General features: G+C 40.4%; 1 protein-coding gene across 1 annotated transcript in view; it reads left to right on the top strand.

Moving 5' to 3' along the window:
* LOC102072471 (uncharacterized) overlaps window positions 1–20453 on the top strand; it is a 67396-nt gene that overhangs the window by 37251 nt on the left and 9692 nt on the right. The window contains exons 9-14 of the mRNA XM_074537379.1: window positions 7858–7956; window positions 15247–15303; window positions 17125–17216; window positions 17758–17950; window positions 18384–18482; window positions 19392–19551. Coding sequence (XP_074393480.1) covers window positions 7858–7956; window positions 15247–15303; window positions 17125–17154 — 186 coding nt within the window. The 3' untranslated portion in view covers window positions 17155–17216; window positions 17758–17950; window positions 18384–18482; window positions 19392–19551. The remainder of the gene's footprint in view (window positions 1–7857; window positions 7957–15246; window positions 15304–17124; window positions 17217–17757; window positions 17951–18383; window positions 18483–19391; window positions 19552–20453) is intronic.

The raw sequence follows: 20453 nt of genomic DNA, 5'->3' as shown, positions 1-20453 counted from the left end.
ACAGGATAGATAGTGAACATCTGTCTATCACTATGAACAACAACAAAAAAATCCATATGCAAAATGTTTTACAAAAAATCTGTAATTCTTGTGAATTTGTCCCAAATAGCTATTAAAACAATTACAAGGTAGGTAAGGAGATATTTTCCTTTATCTTGAAAGATGCCACTAAATCTAATAAGCTCTGCAAGTGAATGACATTTGGCTGAATAGCAAGAAAACAGATTACTTTTTCAGATGTAACTTATACTTGCAACAGTGTTTGTGTCTAAGCAGAATTGTATGTATTCAACTGCTGAATGTCGGAGCTTTAATAAAACCCACCTCAGGCATAGAAGTGCAGTCTGTGATCTTGGTGTAGGTGAAGAGCCCGACATTGCTGGAGACAGAAACGTGCCAGACAGCCCTGTTGTGGAGAGCAGGGGCTGCAGAGGAGCAGCTTGCCTTGGCCTGGAGGCAGGAGACTTTCCTGGCATGGGCACCAGCGGCTTCACGCTGCTGAACTTCTGTGCCAGAAAGCTTCCCTGATGGAAGCAGGCTGCTTTACTGGGGATGGCAGAGCAGCAGCAACCCCTAAGGAATGGTTTGTGGGTCTGGCATGAGAAGAAATCAGTGAGAATGCTGAGAGGAAACAGGTGTGGCTCAGTTTTCTGAAATGGCAGAGGATCCTGCATCAGTGGCATTCATGTCACTCCTGCCTTTCCTTCATGCTCCTCAAAAAATAGATCTGAAACATACAGATGGTTGTTTCAATACAATGATTGTGGCCTCTTCCATTGTAATTATTTTAGCTGAAAGTAAGCTGGAGGAACTAAAAGTCTAAGTAAATTTCTTCACTCTTATTCTAGGGAAATTTGGTGTTTTTGTAGTTCTGTTGTCTGTCCCTCTTTCTGCCCTTTCTTCTGGGTGTGCTAGATTGATTTGTATCAGGTTCCAAAAAGGTTTGTGAAAACTGGTATTTAGGAACAGGAGTGGGAGTCAGGCACAAATCTGAAGAGGAGATTTTTCAATACAAGTTGCTTTTCAAAATGTTGCTTTGAGGTTGTGTTCATCATTGGCACTGCAAGAAGCCAGCAAGTGAAAGCTTTTACTCAGCTTTAGCACACAACTTAGGTATAACAGGGCAGGAATTGAAAATTCAGCAGTACAGGAAGGAGAGTCACAGAGGAGATAGAGCAACAATTTTTGTTACTGCTGCTGCATTTTTTTAAATGTAATTAAAGTTTCTATTAAGTTATTACCTTACTATATCTAAGTGCAACAAATCCTGGGAGTGTGATGTATTTGTGTCATTCAGTTCATCACTGGTCCAAAAAGACAGAAACAGTGAAGAACTGAGGGAGAAAATACTTTTAGTAGATCGAGATGGACAAACATATTGTCTGGATTTATTTCTTTTATTGAACTGAACCCACCACAGGAGGAGAGTTTAAAAGGCAGGAAATATTACAGCATTGCTAGACACAAAAAGTAGGTATTGAAAATTGAAGTTGTAGAAATGGGAAGAATTTTGCTGCTAACAGCAAATGGAGAAGAGGAAATAACATAAAAGGAAATAACATCAAAGGAAAAAGAGAAGCTGCTCAGTAATAACTGCAAAGTTTAGTTTTAAACAAATAGTCATCCTTCCAGGGCAGCAGATCAGAAGTGTTATTAAATGTGTAGTGCTAAACTGAGGAAGATCGCTTTGGTATTGAGATGCAGATTTGTGAGCCATTTACCTAAAGGTAATAGTTATATCAGTGTGAAGAGGAGAGGCTCCCTGAGGATAAGATACAGAAAATGACACCTCGGATAGAGCTTTGAAGAGCTTTCACAGACAGCACAAGAGATAGTGGAGAATGAGGAGCCATTCCAGGGTGCTGGGAAATCCATATTTGTGCTGGGCTGCAATGGAACATAGAGAGTGATTTTTTAGGACTGGGGGCATTAGAAGTGCCCTTGCTCCTCGCAGCCTAGATCAAACTTATGACTCTTTGAGTTTATATGTTAAAATAAATGGGATATCTCTTCCTTCAGAATAGACATTAATCCCTCAAAATAGGGACCAAAGCCAAGGTAAGTTTTAAAGGAAAAAAAAGAAAAAAGGATGACAAGGAAGGCTGAGAGTCAGGAAGGAGAAATTTAGTGCAGACTGTCATGTAGCTGAGAAGGGGACAGAACTTAGTGTGGTGCATCTAGTGCTCAGCATAGCAGAGGAAGAGGAAAAAGAAAGGGGGCAGGTTGGGTCAGAGAAGAGGGGGCTGATTGTGAAGAGGAACATTAGGCTAACAGAAGGATGAAGTTTAAATACTAAGGAGGGCCTGGGACCTGGAATTTTGTGTGTCTGGTGACTACTACAAAACTTGAATCTTAGTAAGTGAAGACTCTGACTACCCTCTCTTCTCTCACACATGAGTTTCTAATAACAACAAAATAAATCCCCACTTCATGCTTCAGGCAGCCTTTCTTTCCCAGAGCACACTTTATGTGTGGAATAAACTTTATGTTTATTTCCTGAAAGAGACCCTGGGCTTTCCACCTCCCAGCCATGACTGCCATGCAGCTGCTTTGGGAGAAGCAGGGCTCTGGGTGGTGGGTCCTGGCCCCCAGTGCAGGCACAGGAAGAGAGACTGTGCCTCTTGATGTGCAATTTTGAGGAACTACATTTTCTGAGGACCCACACCAAAATTCTTTCACTTCTTGGTAAAAAAAAAAAAAAAAGCATTAAAGCAGGCCCTGATAGGCAAGAAATTTACATCAGTCATGTAAATAAACTTTCTTCTCTTTCCAGGCCACCTTCCTCTGGCATCCACAACTCCCAAATCAGAACCTACTGAGCACCAGCTGCTCTTGTTTTAGCTCTCTCCAGAGCAGCTGAAATTTATGTGAAATTCTGCTTTCTAAAGTTAAATGTGTTAACATTAATTTCATTCTAAAATTAGTCTGAACTTCAGCAGCAAATAGAGTTATATGTGGAGTGGGAGATGCCAGAGAATCTATGTAAAAACCAGGTACCATATATAATTTCTAGGAATGAGAAGCAGGTGTATAAGATAGAACTCTAAAAAAAGAGTTAGGAATTTAAGAATGAAAAAAAATTCGTTTTCTTAGACCATTTAAGGCAGTTCATCCAAAACCAAAACAGTATTTCAGCAGAGACTGATTTGGTTTTTTTTCCCAAATCAGAGACAAGGCATGGATTTGAAATTAATTTTTACCCTTCACTAGGATCTTACTGCATTTTTAGAAAAGTCCTTGAGGGGGACCCCACTGTGGAGGTGTTCTGGTTCTTATGCAGGTGGGTTTTGGATGGGAACATTCTGTGTGGAAACTGGTGCAAAGCTGATGGTGTGTTGTAAATAGATGACTCTTCTGACAGGGGCTTTTCTTTTCACACACTTAGCAATGCTAAGGAATAAGCTTCTTTACACAGAGTGGATACAGGTAGATAATCTGAATGGATGTTCTGTAAGACTGTCCCTTAGGAAGTTATTTCAAATGAGACATTATCTCTGGAGTGAAACTTGATAATCAGGAAGACACATAGAGTTCTTAAGCACTAATTCTTTCATGAGTGGAGGAGTCTCAGATATGATATTGGTGCTGTCTTGACATCCCAGGGGGGGTGATTGATGTGTAGAAAGATTTGTGTGGGTTCATTTTTAGCGGCATAGATAAGGAAGGCTGGAAGCACCACAGCTCTCTGTGCTTTTCAGCAAACCCACAGTGAACCACAGTATCACTTCTCTCTTTGAAAACCTGGGGTTGTTGAGCCATGTTTACAAATAATAATGGCTGAGGCTGTGTGCCAGTGTGATCAGGGAGTTTAATATTTAATCTCTTGGCTGTCTGTGGAGTGCCCTTGGAGCTGGGTCACTGAGACAGATACCTGCCTGTGGGAATTGCAAGTGCTCCCCAGGAACTGCAATGCCTTGTGCTGACAAGTCCTTGATGAGTGTGAACTCTCACTGTTTTTTTCATCAAGCTGGCTGCTGGGGAAGCAGCTCCTGTGAGCTGTGCCAAAGAACAAATCCTAATTTATTTGAAAATGTGTTCAGAATGTAACACGTGAACGGGGGTGTTTCAATGTTGCTGTATATGTCGGTCAATATGAAATCTCTTGTAAGTCCAGCGTATAAAGCGTGTAATTTTTTACATGTAATTCCACAGAACTTATTTATGTTATTGTAGTGTACAGTAAATCAGACATAGTGCAATGTATAGTTTGCTCTGGGAGAGGGCTGCAGATGTGTTTGACTGAGTTTAGACATTGCAGACCTGTTTTCTCTCACTTTGCTCTTGTGTTGTTGTTTATATCAGTGCAAGTAGGTGTGAACTGTGGCTAATTCAGGGAGGTGGCAACAACTGCCCAAAGTGCAGAGACTCAGACTTTGCATCTGTTATAGTGGGTATTTCACTCTGAAATATATTCCTGTTAATTTCTCTTCCAGAGAGCATTTGAAAAACTACCTCCATTTGGTGGAAAGGGGTGGTGGTGTGTGTTTCACTATTTGGGGGTTTTGTGGTGGTTTTTTTTGGTTTTTTGTTTTGATTTTTTTAACAAAAGAGCATACAGAGTTGCTTTATCAAAACTTTTTCTTTAAATTTCAAAAATAGTGCTGAAGTCATATGGCCAAAGGACATTTAAATGAACTGTTACTAGAAGTTGTTACGGTCTTTTTAATTCCTCCTTGAAAGCATCCTCAGTTTTGTCTGACATGGACCTAAGACCCCACATCCCATTGTGAAAATATCCCTAATGATGTGCTAGTTCTCAAGGATGTATCAGAGTGCTGCAGCTGACACCCGGTAACACTGCTCACTCCAGTGCTGGCACACTTTGCCTGGTGGGTGCAAAATCCCTCCTGAAACAGATCTAAGGCCAGAAGTCAGGATCTGCATTGACTTGCAGGACCATGCAGCAAGCAGCAAAAGAATTGATTTTCACTGAGTCAGGAGGCTAGGCTGAATGCCTGATCCTTTTCTCCCTTTGGATCTCTTTCCCCATCCCCCATTTTTTCATGTGGGCAATGGAAGTGTTACTTCTCTTACAAGAACTTAGCAATTTTCTTTTATTTTAGATGATAATAGCTAAGCATTGTGGTAAGGTTTTCTTTTTTTCTCTTTTTTTTCTTCTCCCCAGGACTGAAATTAAAGCAGAGCTTAATTAACAAAGACTAGGGGAGTTATGATGAATATCTCTGCTCTGAGACTTATCCTTCCTTAAATTTTATTTTATCAAAATTAATGTGAATCTGACAAAGAACTATGGAGTGCATACACTTATGGGGGTTGCTGGAAATAACTCCCTTTCCTTGCTTTAACTTGCTTGCAGGGTTTATGCAGGAGAAGAGCTACAAGGACTTGGTGTTTACCAAGTACAACGTAGAGCTAACCTCTGGCACCAGGTCCAGGAGCTGCTCTGCTGCCTTCTCTCTTTGCTCAGCTGCCCTCCTGCCTAATCTTCCAGCTGTAACTGGGATGTTTGCAGTTACTTTCCCTCTCAGTAGCAGTTTGTGTTGAATTGTGTGGTCAGAAAGACACAGACAAGATTGTTTGTAGGCTTCTTAAATTACATCAGCTGCAAAAAGGAGATGGTCCCTGGAGTACACAAGCTGTTCTCCAGGCTAAGATTAATAATCTTGTAGTTTGAAGAATGCTAACTAAGCTTCAAAGAGTGTTTTCTCCCCGACATCTCTTCATATACTCCTGTATTTATTCATTAAATTTTAAGCCCAGGAGGGCCCAACTGATTATTGACCCTGTCTCCTGTTCAAGGGCCCATTATATTAAATTGTCACACAAGGCAGTGGCTGATATATGGCCAAAGCAGAGGGTCCAGAGAGGTGTTTGGTTTTGATAATGGCCATGGCTGTTACTACTTTTAAGGGCTCTTGGTTAAGTGCTCAAGTGAGGCAGAATGCCTCTGTTACAGTGATCAGACCAAACCTCCTGCTGTAAGCACTTTAAAGCATTGAAAAGAGAAGTTGCAAGGGATCTCTGGAGGTTTCTCATGCAAATTCTGCCTCAACTTCAAATCTAGATCATGTTGCTCAGGGTCTTTTTAATTTGAGCTTGACCTGTCTCAGTGTACTCATTCTGAATCCTCCTGTGCTGCCAAGTACAAATTCTCATGGGAAAATTTTAAATCGGATCCATTAAAAATTCCAAGAGTATCACATCCACGTGGTTGTTATTGCCAACCCAATCTATCAAATAATGAAAATCTGGTGATGGCATTCGTTGTTTTTATGCGGTAAATCATTGTCATAAACTCTTCCATCTAAGAGCCTCAAAGCTGACTGAGGCATTGATGTGAACTTCTGTGTGAAATTTGCCATCAGTGGATCCAGTCAAGCCTCCCTCATGGCTGAGGTCTCCTTTGCTGCCTCAGTTGTGAACCTTTGCACCTCTGGCTCATGCCTGGAGATGAAAATGTGTAAATAGCTTACACTTGGGTTGCTTCCAGCAGAGCCAGATCCAGGCATTTCTGAAACACCAGTGCAGCGCAGCCTGTGTGCTGCTCCTGGGAGGGCACGGAGCAGCTGCCTCATCACCAGTGTTTGAGGCAAACAGAGCAAGATATGGGAGCAAACACTGAACCAGAGTAATTGCACTTCTCTAGATCTCATGGAAGTATAACAACAGCTTGAAGTGAAATCTCTGTGTTTGAGGATTCATCAGAACAGCCTTTGTACAAAAATTAATTGGGTCCTTTCTATCCCCTCTTTTTCTGTTCAAAGATGGGTTAGGGTGGCTTGAGCAAAGCTTTAAATCTCTGTTTCAGTCCTTGGTCTCTGAGACAGGTTTTGCATCGTCATGTATAACTGCCTTTTATGACAGATCTCAGAAAGAACCACTGTAATTTTTCTAGCCGGCAAGAAAAAGAGATAAAATAATTTCAAGAGTTTCCAAGTTTTACTCTTGCTAATGATCAGCTTGCCACAGAAGCTCTAAATGATGGGTTGGTGCTACAGATAAGCTGACATAACAGCTATGGCTGCTGAGTCAGCTCCCCTCCCTTTCCTGTCCTTGGTCTCCTGCTAGTGCTTCTTTAACACTGGAGTGAGCCAGCTCACAGAGCTCAAACAAAAAGAAAAAATTAGCTCTTTTTTTTCCTTTCTTTTTCCTTTTTTTTTTTGTGTGTGTGTCTTTACTCTTAATTGTGAACTGCCAGGACTTCAGTTTCTCAATAATTTTGGTTTGATGTACTTGTGCTGCGTAAAGTGAAGTTGTCAACTCCAGCTCATCCCTGCTTGCGCTCCTACTGCATCTCATGGTGCCTGTGTTGGGAGGCAGATCTTGGTTCTGATCTAGAGGAAAATCATCTCCCCACTCCACACTCTAATTTTTTTTCAGGTTACTTTAGGGATGCTTGCTGGATATGGCTGATTACATAGCTACACAAATACTAGGAGGAGGGGACAGGACCTCCTTTAGCTGCTAATTTCCACTTGTTTTGGCTGAGACATAATGGGGGAGAGTACTTCAGATATCCCCTTGTGAAACTGTACCTGTTTTGCTGACACTAAATCATTCAGTCTCTACTTTCATTGAAGGTTGATTAGTGAAGAGTACAGCCTGATGGAAAGAAAATATATAGGATGTGAAGAGAGTGAAGTATGGATAAAACATAATGGGGTCCTCTTCAGAAGCCTTTTTTCTTTCAAGGAAATGGAGATTGGCTTCAATAGGGAAAACGTGATCTCTAAAACATGATCTCTAAAACATTCCTGCATTTTATGTTAGTTTTTTTTTCCCAGGGGAAGATGAATTTTAGGATGGCACATCTAGGGGCAAATAAACTATCAGGAATTGAATATCCCATTTAGAAAATGCATCCTTCTGACTTTGTTTTCTTTCTTCTGCCCACAGCACCCAGCCAGACTGGTGGGATCAACACCCTATCAAGAGCCACTTCATTCTCGTAAACACACAAAGCCCCAGAAAGAAATGGAGCAAATGTTTCCTATGGTAAGTGTGAAAACCCCAACAATTGCTGGCTCCTTCCAGCTGAATTTTGCTCTATAATTACTGAGCTGAGTATAGGAAATTAAAGTTGTGTTTTTCAGCAGCTTTTTCCATTGGCCTTACCAGAACTGCACTTGGTAGCCATTTCTACAGAGTCATTATTATTGTACTGACACCATCATCAGAGAAAAGAGTTGTGGTGCAAAAAGATTCTTTAGCATGTACATGGCCAAAGAGGAGTCTGTGGCACAGCAGATAATTTACCACAGCACTCTGCAACATCTCCCCCCCTCCATGTCCTGCCCCCCTCAGCTTTTCAGTTTCTAATAGCCTTTTTTAAAAATATTGTTTTCTTGTGGGAGCACTGATGCATGCCCTCCAGAGCTGCAAAGTTAGAGCTTCCTTCTTGAAAAGCTGATGGCAGAGCAATTGCCATGAACTGTGATACATGCAGTTGGGAAGGCAATTTGTGGCATCACAAAGGTAGGGAGAAAGGCCAGTTCATGTTATGAGATGACTTGTGAGTGCAAAAACGCTATCAAGATGGTTTGGTTTTAAAAACTATTTTGTTTCTTGTCCTTTGCTGTAAAAAAATCTATCTGCTCACACAGTGGGGGTGTTATTACAGACTGCTGCAGGATGGATAGCTCAACATTAGTCTGGTGGTCAAGAGAACCTGCCAAAGCAATTATTCATGAGCTCACCTTACTCTTCCTTCTGACAGCTGCGAAATAAGTTTCTAGTAAAAATATGGAGGGTGGTTACCTCCTCTATATCTCTTTCCCTATTTCCCTATTTCCTTGCTCCATGTGAATACTCTGACAGTTCTGTTCCCGAGTTAGGTTTTTGAGCTTTTGTTTTTTTAGGTTGCAGACTATTGTCTAGTCCTGGGTCGAGCAGTTTGTGTTCTATTTCCATGCCAAAGGTACTGGCACTGCTTCCACAGCACTTACTGGAAAATAGGAGAGACAACATCTTACGTGTACCGAGTTTCCTTCGAATTCTGTTAACAGAACTGAATTTAGGAGCAGCATGAAATCCATACCTATCCATGCATATATATTTAAATCCCTAATTGCTTTAGAAAGGGTGTTCAACTCATTTGTTTGCCAGCAAAGCCACACCATGCCAGCTCTGACTTCAGGCTGGAGAAGACCTTCTCACTGTTGCAGATAATGAGGTCCATTCTAGTTCCCACTGGTGTCTCTTGAAGAGATGTCCAGCTACCTCAGAACTGCACTGAGTGGCACAACCATCTGCTGAAGCACTCTCAGAAGCATCATGCACCCAGATTCAGCTCATTTATGGCTGGCACTCCTTGAGTTCAGGTTTGTGGCTGCTCCCAATCTTGCTTTGAGTTTCTAGGAATTGCTGCATCAGAAATAGTTGTTTGTGAAAATAAAAGTATTAGGGAAAAACTATGTGAGCAGGTCAGGAGCTTGAACTTCATCTACAGCTGCTTGTCATGGGGGCACATCCATCATAGAGGTTGTGCTGGTTTTGGCTGGGGTAGAGTTAACTTTCTTCACAATGGCTGGTGTAGGGCTGTGTTTTGGATTTGTGGTGAACACAAGGTTGGTAATATTGCGATGTTTCTTTTATTGCTGAGTAGGGCTTGCACAGAGACAAGGCCTTTTCTGCTTTTGGTATGGCCATGCTGATGAGGAAGTTGAGAGTGAATGAGAGGCTGGAGGGAGACATGGCCAGGACAGGTGACCCCAACTGATGACTAAGAGGACATTGCAGACATTGTGGCATCATGCTCATAGTATAAAGTAGGGGAAGAAGGGCATGAGGGGATGCTTGGAGTGATAGCCTTTGTCTTTCCAAGTAGCCATTGCATGTGATGGGGCCCTGCTGTCCTGGAGATGGCTGGACACCTGTCTTCCTCTGGGAAGTGAATTAATTTCTTGTTTTGCTTTGCTTGTTTGTGTGGCTTGTCCTTTCCCTATTAAACTGCCTTTGTCTCAGCCCACGAGTTTTCTATCTTTTACCCTTCTGATTCTCTCCCTGATCCTGCCAGGGGGGAAGTGAGGGAATGTGGCTGCATGGGGTTTGGCTGCTGGCTGGGGTTAACCCATGGCATAGGTCTAGATGGATAAGCAGCTGCAGAACTGAATTTGCACCTTTGAAATTTGGGCAATGCTCAGTAGCTCTGTGCAGATAAACCCTTTCCTCTCTAAACTTTTGCTGTATAAGCAAACAGTATAGATGGCAGTGCAGCTGACACTTTTCTGACTCACTAGCTCGTTTTAAACCTCCCGTCCCCTTGCAATATGTTCCTCACTTGCTGCTTCTCTCAGTCCTTGTTTGCTCAATCTTTTTGAGCATCAAAATGCTGCCCAGCTTTAAAACATTGGTGTAAAGGCCCAAGGTTAAAATACAAATGCCTAAAGTTTGGGGTGGTAGGGAACCTGGGGCCTAGTGATTGCAGAAGTGCTGGCATCCCACACCTAATTAGGGGCTCAGGGACCGATTTAAAGCCCACGAGCAGCTGTTCATGCTCTCTCTCCTAGAGGGAGGCAGGGACACCAGCTGAAGTCGGGCACTAAATATTTTGTGAAATCCAGACCATGCCTTGGTGTTTGGATCATCCGAAAATTCAAGTCCCATGGATTCTGAGTGGTGGAGAATATCATGTGTCACTTGTGTGTTCTGGAAAATGGCTCCTGTAGGCTGCGAATTTCAGGCACCCATTTCTAAAAATCTTGAGCTGGAGTTGCTAGAAGTTGTTCTTTAGGCACAGTTTACAGCTTGAGGACCATTTAAAATAAAGCAGACTTTTAAGTGACTTTTATAAGATGAGAGTTTTAGGTATAGTTCATTAAATTGTTTAATTATTTCAAGAACAACAGCAAATCATGGTGTATTTTCCTGTTTTGTTCTTTTTCTCCCCCAACAGTTTGTCTCCTCTGCCTTCATTGCCCAAATGTAAATGGTTGTAGAAATTTCCAGATGAAAGTTTATGACATAAATGAATTCCTAGTGATTGATTTTTGTATTCCTCTGTGAAATCCACACAATGGGAGGTGGCTGCTTATCACTGAGTAAGATCATTGAATGATTTAATGAGGGGTTAAATGAAAAGTAAGAGTTTTCATACTGGTGTGATGTAAATCCTGCGTCCAATTAAAGCCTCAAAGCATTTTTTAAAAGCTGTATAAAAGGTGAATCATTTCTGTAAACAGCCCTTAAAGTGAAAACCCAACACCTTTGCTGAGGGAGAAGTAATATGCTCCCAAATACCTCAGCAAACAAAGAGTCCTTTGCCTTCTGTGAGCTGCTCTCAGTTTGTTTTTTTTTTTCCCCAGCAGCTCAGCATGGGGTGCCAGAAAAATCATTAACGGGCCCATCTTGCACTTCTGGCTTTTCCACACCTGCGGGTCCCCATCTCTGCCGTAGCTTTATGGACCGTGAGGAGGCAGGTTTGACGCCAGGGAAGACAGGCTCAGCCAACAGCTGCAGGATGGGCAGAGGGCCAGACAGTAAAATGTAAAGAGGAGGAAGGAGAGGGAGCACCTTTGAAGTTTACCAAAAAAACAAAAGCATGACTTTGACCACTTCCTTTTTTAATTAGCTGTCTCAGGTACATTGAGCCACCAGTTTAAATGGATACTGGCAGGGGGTTGCTGGAAATGTCGAAGGCAATACTGTAAGGGTTTCAGCACAACGTGACTATTACTTTTTAATTTTTTTTTCTTTTTTTCTTTTTTCTTTTTTTTTTCTTTTTTGGTTGTTTGGGGTTGGCTTGTTCTTCTGTTTTGTTTTGTTCTGTGTTGTTAAGTTAAACATCCTAGCACAATGTCCGGGAAAAGAGTTCATTTCACTTGGGAACGCCTGAACTACAGCCAAAATCTCTATCTCTTGCAAGTGTGAAAAACAACATTAAAGCTATGTGGAAGGGTACTTGGATCCCACACTAGCCAGGAAATTGATGATTACCACTTCCATAGCAACCAGGACACACCTCCAGCACACACAAGTTGAATTTATTTTATTGTATGTACATAGTGTTAACTTTTGCTCAATATCCATGCTAGCACTGGGAAGCTGCTTTTGATTTGTACTACTGTAGCTGAAAGCTGAATGGGAGGGATCCTGTAAAGGAATTGCTGTTGCTGCAGGAACCAAACTTTCCTGTGCCCCCAAGAGGCCAAAAGTTCATTTTGAACTAGTATGTCCCTACTCATGTTTCTATATGCATTTAGTTTACAAGGCTTAAGAGTAAGTATTTTCATATTTATAATCAATGTTAGGGTCAGATCCAAAGATAAAACTAATAATTAAATTCTATCTACCAGGTAGAGAATTTCTATGGGGTGATGAAGGGATGATACAGTCAAATCCTGAACAAGTTCAGCGAGTATTGCTCAAGCCTCAGAAAATTAATTTGAGAATTTACTGAGGATACAAAAAATCCTTCAGATTGAGCAGTGAAAAAATTCAACAGAATTATCTACTGTGCTGCTGTAAAGTGCACAGTGATCTCACAGTAAAATCCAAAGATGTAATATCAATAACATAAAACTTCATTGGTCTTTGTAACTGCAGTAGTCTTGAGTCTGTTCTCTGCTTGAAAGCAAAAAACAAGTAACATTAGCTATTACTATAAGTCCACAAAATTCAGGTAGAAATCCAGCTTTTTATGGAAGTTGAATGTTGTCCAGTGTGTCAGTGTGTTTTAAAAGCCTCAAAGGAGGGAAAAAGAGGACACCAAACTGAATTGTGTTATACACAGGTGATTTGCATAATTTAAAGAAAAATTGTTGGAGCATGAAGTAATTATTCTCAAGTGATTTTTCTATACAATATTTTAAAGCAGAAAATTAAAAAGAATGCTTAGATTCATGTTGATAAACTGCAGTTGAATTACATAATTTGATATATCATAAGTAAAGAATTTACTTACGTAAATTATTTTAAGATATTATTTAATTTATTCCTACATAATCTATTTTTATTGATCTAGTATATAATATAGTATAATATATCAGTCTGTCAGTCCTTGATGATTTTTTCTGTCTCTGGACATAAGAATTAACAGAAAAGCATACCAGTGAGCATGCAGATTGATGGTTCTGTTCAGCTGAAATCACTCCCAGTTTAGGAAGGTTGATTTAATTTTTTAAGATCAGGTACTGTAGATAGACTTCATGGTGTTTTCAGAAGTAACTTCTACACACTAATGGCCTTAAAAAAGTCAGTCTACAGTTTATGGCTTGTTGCACTCTCTGCTTGGTTAAGCACAAGACAAATTTTTTTCCCAATATATTACAATGAAATATGAACAGATAACAGCTTTTTGTAGAGGATGGTAAAATACAGGCGAATCAATAGCATAGCTCATAAATGCTTTGGTTTATTTTTATGAGGTTCTTGTCAAAACCTGTACATTTTTTTAAAGAATTGGATCTTGGAAAATTCTGTTGACTGCAAAAGTTTTAGGCCTATTAGGTTATTGGAACTGTAGAACTGGAAGGTTTTTTTCTTTTAAAGAAAAGGTAATCTAAACCACTCATCTTCCCAGTGCAGCCTCAGATAATACTCACTCATCATTAATAGATGTTTATATAACTTTTTCTCAGGGACCTGCTTTCCCTGTCAAACTTGGTCCAGATTCTTTGTCTCCTTACCTTTAAAATATGTATTTCTCAACCTGGAACCTTAACCTTCTTCCTGCAATTAGAGCCATTCCTCTTTTTTAAAATTATTTTAAAATTATTTTTCCCCAGTAACTAAATAAATACAAAAAAACCCCCCTATAAATTCCTTTACACAGGCTTGCTTATAATAATTTATTCAGGTTTTTTTTTAAGCTATCACCATTTTAATTACTTGCGTTTTCTGAACTTCTGTTGACCTTCATTGTTCTCTTCTGCTGTCCATTGTCCCTCTTGGAGCAGCTCACACACACCTGGATGTGGAACTGCCTCAAAGATGCAACACAGCATAATGGCTGAATTATTTTCTTCTGTGATTTCCAGCCTGGATTTATGCTTCTGGTGCCTCTTGCAGTGTTTGGGTTTGCAAAGCTTGCAATCCTTGGTGGTTGCTCAGCTCTCATCTCACGCTCTGAGCAGCTGCTTGGCAGCCTGGCTCCATGTAGTGCATTATTCTTGCCTGTGTGCACTGTCTTGCATTTGTCTGTGCTGCATAGCCTGCTGCTGCTGCTTCAGACCGTGCTTTCAATTTGTCCAAATCACTCTGCATTCTAAATCCAGCTTCTGGCAGTCTCTTCCCACCTGGTGTCATCCACGGGTTTAATAAAATTATCCACTACTCTGTTGCTGCATGATGTATTGTGGACTCTAAGATCAATACAGAAGGAATAAAAATAGAGTTTGTCAAAAGCATTGAGGCTGTGTCTAGTGGTTCTAATAGTGGTCCTCAGAATACTAAATCAGGAGCTTCACTGATGGTGTATGGATGTACAAGTACTTACAGCCTGGAAAAGGAGTTGGAAAGCAATGGGAGAAAAAGAAATGTTGTCTATCTTCCAGACAGAAATACAGCCTGACTTCCTGATAATGCATTAGCACCTCTAGTGACAGAACTAAATATTGAATTGGTGATAACAGAAATAATTATTCTGATGAGGCTAGGCTCAGTTTTCCCATGTGTCTTTGTTCCAGGTGATTTGTGAATGTCAGCAGGGTAAAAGCTGTCCTTATTACACTGAGTTTTGATGATGGCTGTGTTGTCCTCCCTAGATGACTGCCTTTTGTTGTACTGACATTAAGGAGAATGTCTGTAAACCATGCCCAGTTGAACCATGACTGAAATCCTGCTGCTCTCAGGGAAGTAGAACTGAGTTCTGCCATGACTGGATCAGAGAGAGAACATTTCATAAAGGGCTCCAGAAATAATTCTTTTGGTACCTTTCAGCCCTAGCAACATCGGCATCAGTAAATCCTACAAGTTAAGGGGAGTAGGGTGGTTTGAGGTTTGGGAACTGCCCAGGAATTCCAGTGAATCCTGGAGATGGCGGGGGGGGGGGGGAATTAAAAGGCATTTTTGTTCACATCAGCATCGAATGGGTGATGTGTAAGCCACCAGGCTGTTTCACAGTGTGATGCTTTGAATGAGCCTTCACATGGGTTTTTCTTCTTTTCAGAATTTAGTCTGTTATCACCTTTTTTTCCTTAAGGTAAGAATGGTGAAGTCTCATTGGGAGAAATCAGAGTATTGCACACTGAAACATTTGTCAGCCTCCAATTCCTGTTTATCCTGTTAGGTTCACACTTTGGTATTTCTGTTTTATGCTAAACTTGGACGTTGGATTATGTCCCACAGCTGCAGATTTCTGGGCCCTCAGAATTGCAGAGAGGACCTGAAGAGCCCTGGGAGGAGGTGAGCTCTCCCAGCAAATCTTCACATCATCTCTCTGTTATCCATGCCTTTTCCTCACTCCCTCGCCTCCCAGCCCAGCAGAAACCCCCAAGGTTTATTTGAACTCTTGTAATTAGATCTGTCTGGGATAACGACCAAAGTGTCAAGGTTTCAAAGAGAAATTCAGAAAAGTCAAGAGCAAGTAGAGACTTGAAAAGGGAAGTCGGAAAAAAAAAAAAAAAACCCTGGTCTTTATCATGGTAATTGTAATGAAGCCAAGCTGGAAAAGCGCAGACGAGGGGCTGGGTTACTGCACTGGGGAGTGCCAGGGCAGCATCCCGGGACCGGGAATTAGGGAACCACGCATTTGCTGTGGGGGCTGCTGTCCCTCGGGCATTTCTGTCCTCGCTCGGAGCAGCGATGGAGCGGGAAAAGCGGCAAAGTCCTGGCTGGTTGCGGGCGGGCAGAGCGGGATTTCTGCCTGTGCTGCAGCGGCTGGGAGCGCTCCTGGCCGGGATGGGCACGGGAGGTGACACCCAGGGCCTGTCCCCGAGCCAGCCGGGCAGGTCTGTGCCCGGGGACACGCTGGGCATGGGCACGGAGCCGATGCAGGGAATAATGGGTGGAGGGAAGTGGTTTCTCAGGGAAGGAACCCCCGTTTCTGTGGGGCCGCCGCCTCCGAGCGGGTCCCCTCCTGCGCCGCTGCAATCAGGCTCTAATCAATTAGGCAAATTGACTGCGGGAGTGAGCCATTTCCTACTCCTGGCAGCTACAGCGGCTCCTGTTAACTCCCCACTTCCCAGGAACTCTGGTCTTCTCCACCTTAGGCTTTTGGGTTTGATTTTTTTTTTCCTTTCAGAGGCGTAAATGAGTAAATGATGAAAAAGCAGAGGAGTTTCTAGCAATTGTGAGCATGCTCTGTTACTGCAGACACCAAAATAATTTCGCCAAGTGTGGGAGGATTTTGGTGATCCTTTAAAAAATTGTTAATTTGGATTCAAAGGGACCAATATTCCAGTTAAGCAGGTATGGGAGCATTTGCTCTTTAAATCCCAGTCGGCCAAAGACAAGGTGCTCATGAGTAGATTGACATGTACCCAGAGAGCTAGTACTAGATGTATGGATGTAGTTAAATCTGTAGGTGCCACAGGAAGATATGATGTGCCACTTAACAAATATAGCTTCAAAAATCCTGAGGACAGACATTGCAGATGAAAGTAAAGCTGATGTTCTTCATAGCAGGGAATTATTCCTACCGGGCTCTGCAAGGAGCTCTGCATTAACAAGTCACCAAAGTCCCCGGGACTCCACACAGGCGTACCGGGGTGTTAGTGCCAAAGGATGTCACATCTGTTCTGAATCAATATTTTACTATATAAATCAGACTACTGGTTTCTCAGATTGTTTCCAAAGATGTCACCAGGCTACACTGTTCTCTCTGATTTCATTTGCTGTTTCAGGAGTTTAGTTCACTGTAACTTGTAGCTGGTGCTAGGTATGGGACAGAAGCATCCCCCACAGTGCTGTATCAGCGGCTTTCCAAAATGTGCAGCTGAGCAGCCCACCAAGCACATGGACCTGCTCCTGTTTCTGTGCAGCCCTGCCCATTGTTGGGTCTCACTCTAGTGGAACACAGAATGCTGAAAGTGATTTAGAGCGAGTCACCCCCTCCAGTATTTTATAAATTGAAAGTGGGCTCTGCGTTAAGAAAGATTGCTGAAATCTTCTGAAGCTGAGCTCCAGAGCCTTAGCTTATAGTTGGTCCTGAAGTCACTCAGGAATTTAAGAGATCAAATAACTTTCATTAGAAATAAAATTACCTTTTTTTTTTTTTTTTGCTAGCTTTGCTTCCTTGAAGAGGCAGACAAATAATTCAAGCCACTGAATTCACACAGAAAAGCAAAATTAAGACCTCAACGAATTTGCCATCATAGGTATATACATATAAAAATTAAAGATTGTTGAGATTAAAAATTGCTACTCAAAGTAATTAATGACAATTTATTTATGCATAGTAAATTACATGTAAATATACATTTCATGTATGAGGGATGCTGTCACACAGTAAAATAATGAAAAGCAGACAGTGTTAGTGACAACTCATGTTTGATTGCTGGACCAGTCAGCAGAAGAGGGGAAGTTAAAAGCTATCTATTTTCAGATACATAATATGAAAATTATATTTTGTAAAGAAAATTATATCTCCCTACAGCTATTCAAATACAGTAAAAAACTGTAGTTAAACCGAAGAGTTTTTACATTGGATCTTTTCTTGTTATAGCATTTCTGAGTCCAATGCAATGCTTCATCAAATTAACTGAGTGAATAGGAATTTCAGAAGGTCATTAAATGTCTATTGTTACACAGTATTATACAGACAGTGTTTATCTCCTGATTTAAATATGGATTTTCCTTTGGGTAAGCTCAGTTTATAATAGTCACAGTGTCTAAATTATTTTTTTTTTTTACTTACAGTTCAAAACCTGTTCAAGAAGAAATATTTTCAACATGAAAGGCATCTTTTTTATTTGCGTTCTTACTATGACATTGTCCAGGAGGTCAATTACTGTTATTATGTACAAACACATTTAATATTGTATTAAGATATATTCAGGTCTTCTGAACTTTATCTAGAAGAACAAGTAGCTCCACTATTTAACAGACTTAGGTAAGACTTTCAAGGATGTTATTATACTAACCTTTGATTTACAAGTATTTGTTTCTGTTTCTCCAGTTGCAAAAATGTTGGCAGGGTGCAATTCACAATTGTTGACTACTAAAACAATGGGAAAAATTGTCCCAAATATTAAAAATCATTAAAATAATTCACACTAGCGCTCCCATGTTAACTGTGCATGTTTCTGGTAGGTCAGTGGGAAATCTGCCCAGAAGACTGGAGGGGCAGGAATTCACATCAATTTTCAACCTCCCTGCTCTGCATGACTTTTATTGAAAGAAAATGAATACAAAGAAATTGGCAGAAAGCATAAAGTAATAAATTTAAAATAGTTTTTGGATGTAGATTTCATGTTTTTTTTACCCTACAGGTTAGAAATGCTGTATTCTCAAGTATGAACCATTCTTTTTTTTTAATCTTCTAGGCTTTGAAAATGGGGTTTAATATCTCATGACATCTAATACCTACAGATCAGCCTTTCAAGAAAACGATACCAGGAATTTTGCAGAGCACCTGTTTTCAGGTATGAGTTCAGAACTGTAGTAAAACCAGGGGCAGTAAGCTTTTATTATTATAGTACACCATAAAAAGAAATTCTGAATATTTACTACCGAAAAGATAAATGAAAGTCAAAGGGAAAATCTGAGAGTAAAGGCCTATTTTGTTTAAATTAATTTCTGATTTTTTTTAATATATTAATGTCAGATATTTGATTAATAAACCATTATTTCAAGAAACAAAACAGAACAAAGTAATAAATACATACTTCCTTTATTTAGCAAATATTTTACTGAATATCAAAACTGGCAAAATCCATGAACAGCTTATGATAATCTCAGGCTGTGGGACATTCTTACTGAGTTCAGGGCTGTATGGCTCTTCTTAAGAGACAAAACCTTTAAATACTATTCGTTCATTAACTTCTTTTGCATTATTCCTCCAACTGCTTCTTCATACTGTGTACTCAACTAGCAGCATGCATGAAGGTATTAATTGTAAGTGTTACTCTGGTTCAGGAAGCGCACACAAAACAGTAGCAAATTTGCACAGCATTTTTCATATATATTGTTAAGCACCTACTTTAAGCATCTCACCTTCCCTATCTTGGCTCTCCTCTGTCACTTATGATGGTTCCAGGCTGGTGAACTCAGAACTGAGTTAGCCATGAACCTCACTGCCCACACCAACTGGCAGAAATGTGCTTTCTCATTCTTTCCAAAATCCAGTCTAAATCTATGGTCTGGGCAAGAGGATGGGGAACAGTTCCAGTAGCTAACAGACGTTTCCAGCCAAAGCTTGAAAGGTGCATTCAGTTCTGAGCATGTTATTGATTGTGATTGGATTTGATGCCATTTAGCTGTGTCCACTGTTCGGTTAGGAAGATGCAGAACTGTTTTTCATTACTCAGTTTTGTTTTTCCTCTTATCCCAAGGCAGACTATTTGTTTCCAAGACAGCATAAATCACCAAGTGTCACTGAGAAAGTGAGGAGAAAAACAGAAAGGAGCACCAGGGAGAGCACTGCAAGAGCTCTTCCAAAGCATGCAAAGCTTTCTATGAATTGTGAAATTAAGATGACAGTGTTACAGAAATGTGAGTATATTTTGTCCACACAATGGTTTGAATCAGTATATTTCCTAGATCAGAGCCTTTCTCTATCTAAAGTTTATGTCTCCAAGAGTAATAGTAGTTCCTGTGAGTAAAATGCTTATATTCTTTCATTTTCTTGTATTTTCTCCTTCATCTTCTGAAAGCATAAACATGATTTATTATAAACTGTAAGGTTTCCAACACCCTTTTCTTTTTGTAACTGGTTCAGAACAATGCAGTACTGAAAGTAATCACACATTCAAATACAAGTAGGTGTGAGCTTTCAAATATACTGAAAGTGAATATTCAGAACATCACATCCTGGTGTTTGCTTCTGATGTTAAAAACCTGCTGTGCAAACCAGGATGCATGTTTTCAAAAGTCTATAACTTTGTCATTTTGAAGCCAGATTTCTTCAAACAGAGCAAGGCACATATTTACCATCCAAGGATTTTGCCATTTGTGCTGACTTTGGTACCCTTAATAGAAACTAATTTTGAATTTCCTTGAATGCAAAAGTACATGCAAATAAAATTTTCACAGCTCATTTTTAGATAAATTTGTTTAGGTGCTCTGAGAAATATTTTACTAATTTACTCTTTGCTTGAGGTCAGGAAGGTTTGATATTGTCCTACCAGAAAAGGCATGATCCAAGAACAGGAAGAGACAGAAAGCAATTTATTATGTAATTAAAAAAATGTATATCTAATAAAATTGTATTGCCAACATAGCATTATGCTGTAAATATTTAAATTAGGTCAATGAAATGAATTGTTTATAATGTGCCTTTTCAGAGGTGTATTTTAAATGTCTTGCAGAAATCCAGTGCCAGTGTTTTAGCCTGACAAGAAATAAACCTTTGACTATTCAGGACATGGCTCTGAGGCGTCCAGTGCAGTTATGTT

The sequence above is a fragment of the Zonotrichia albicollis genome, chromosome 3 (genome assembly GCF_047830755.1).
Source record: "Zonotrichia albicollis isolate bZonAlb1 chromosome 3, bZonAlb1.hap1, whole genome shotgun sequence".
NCBI lineage: Eukaryota > Metazoa > Chordata > Aves > Passeriformes > Passerellidae > Zonotrichia > Zonotrichia albicollis.
This window is presented reverse-complemented; position numbering and strand designations above follow the sequence as displayed.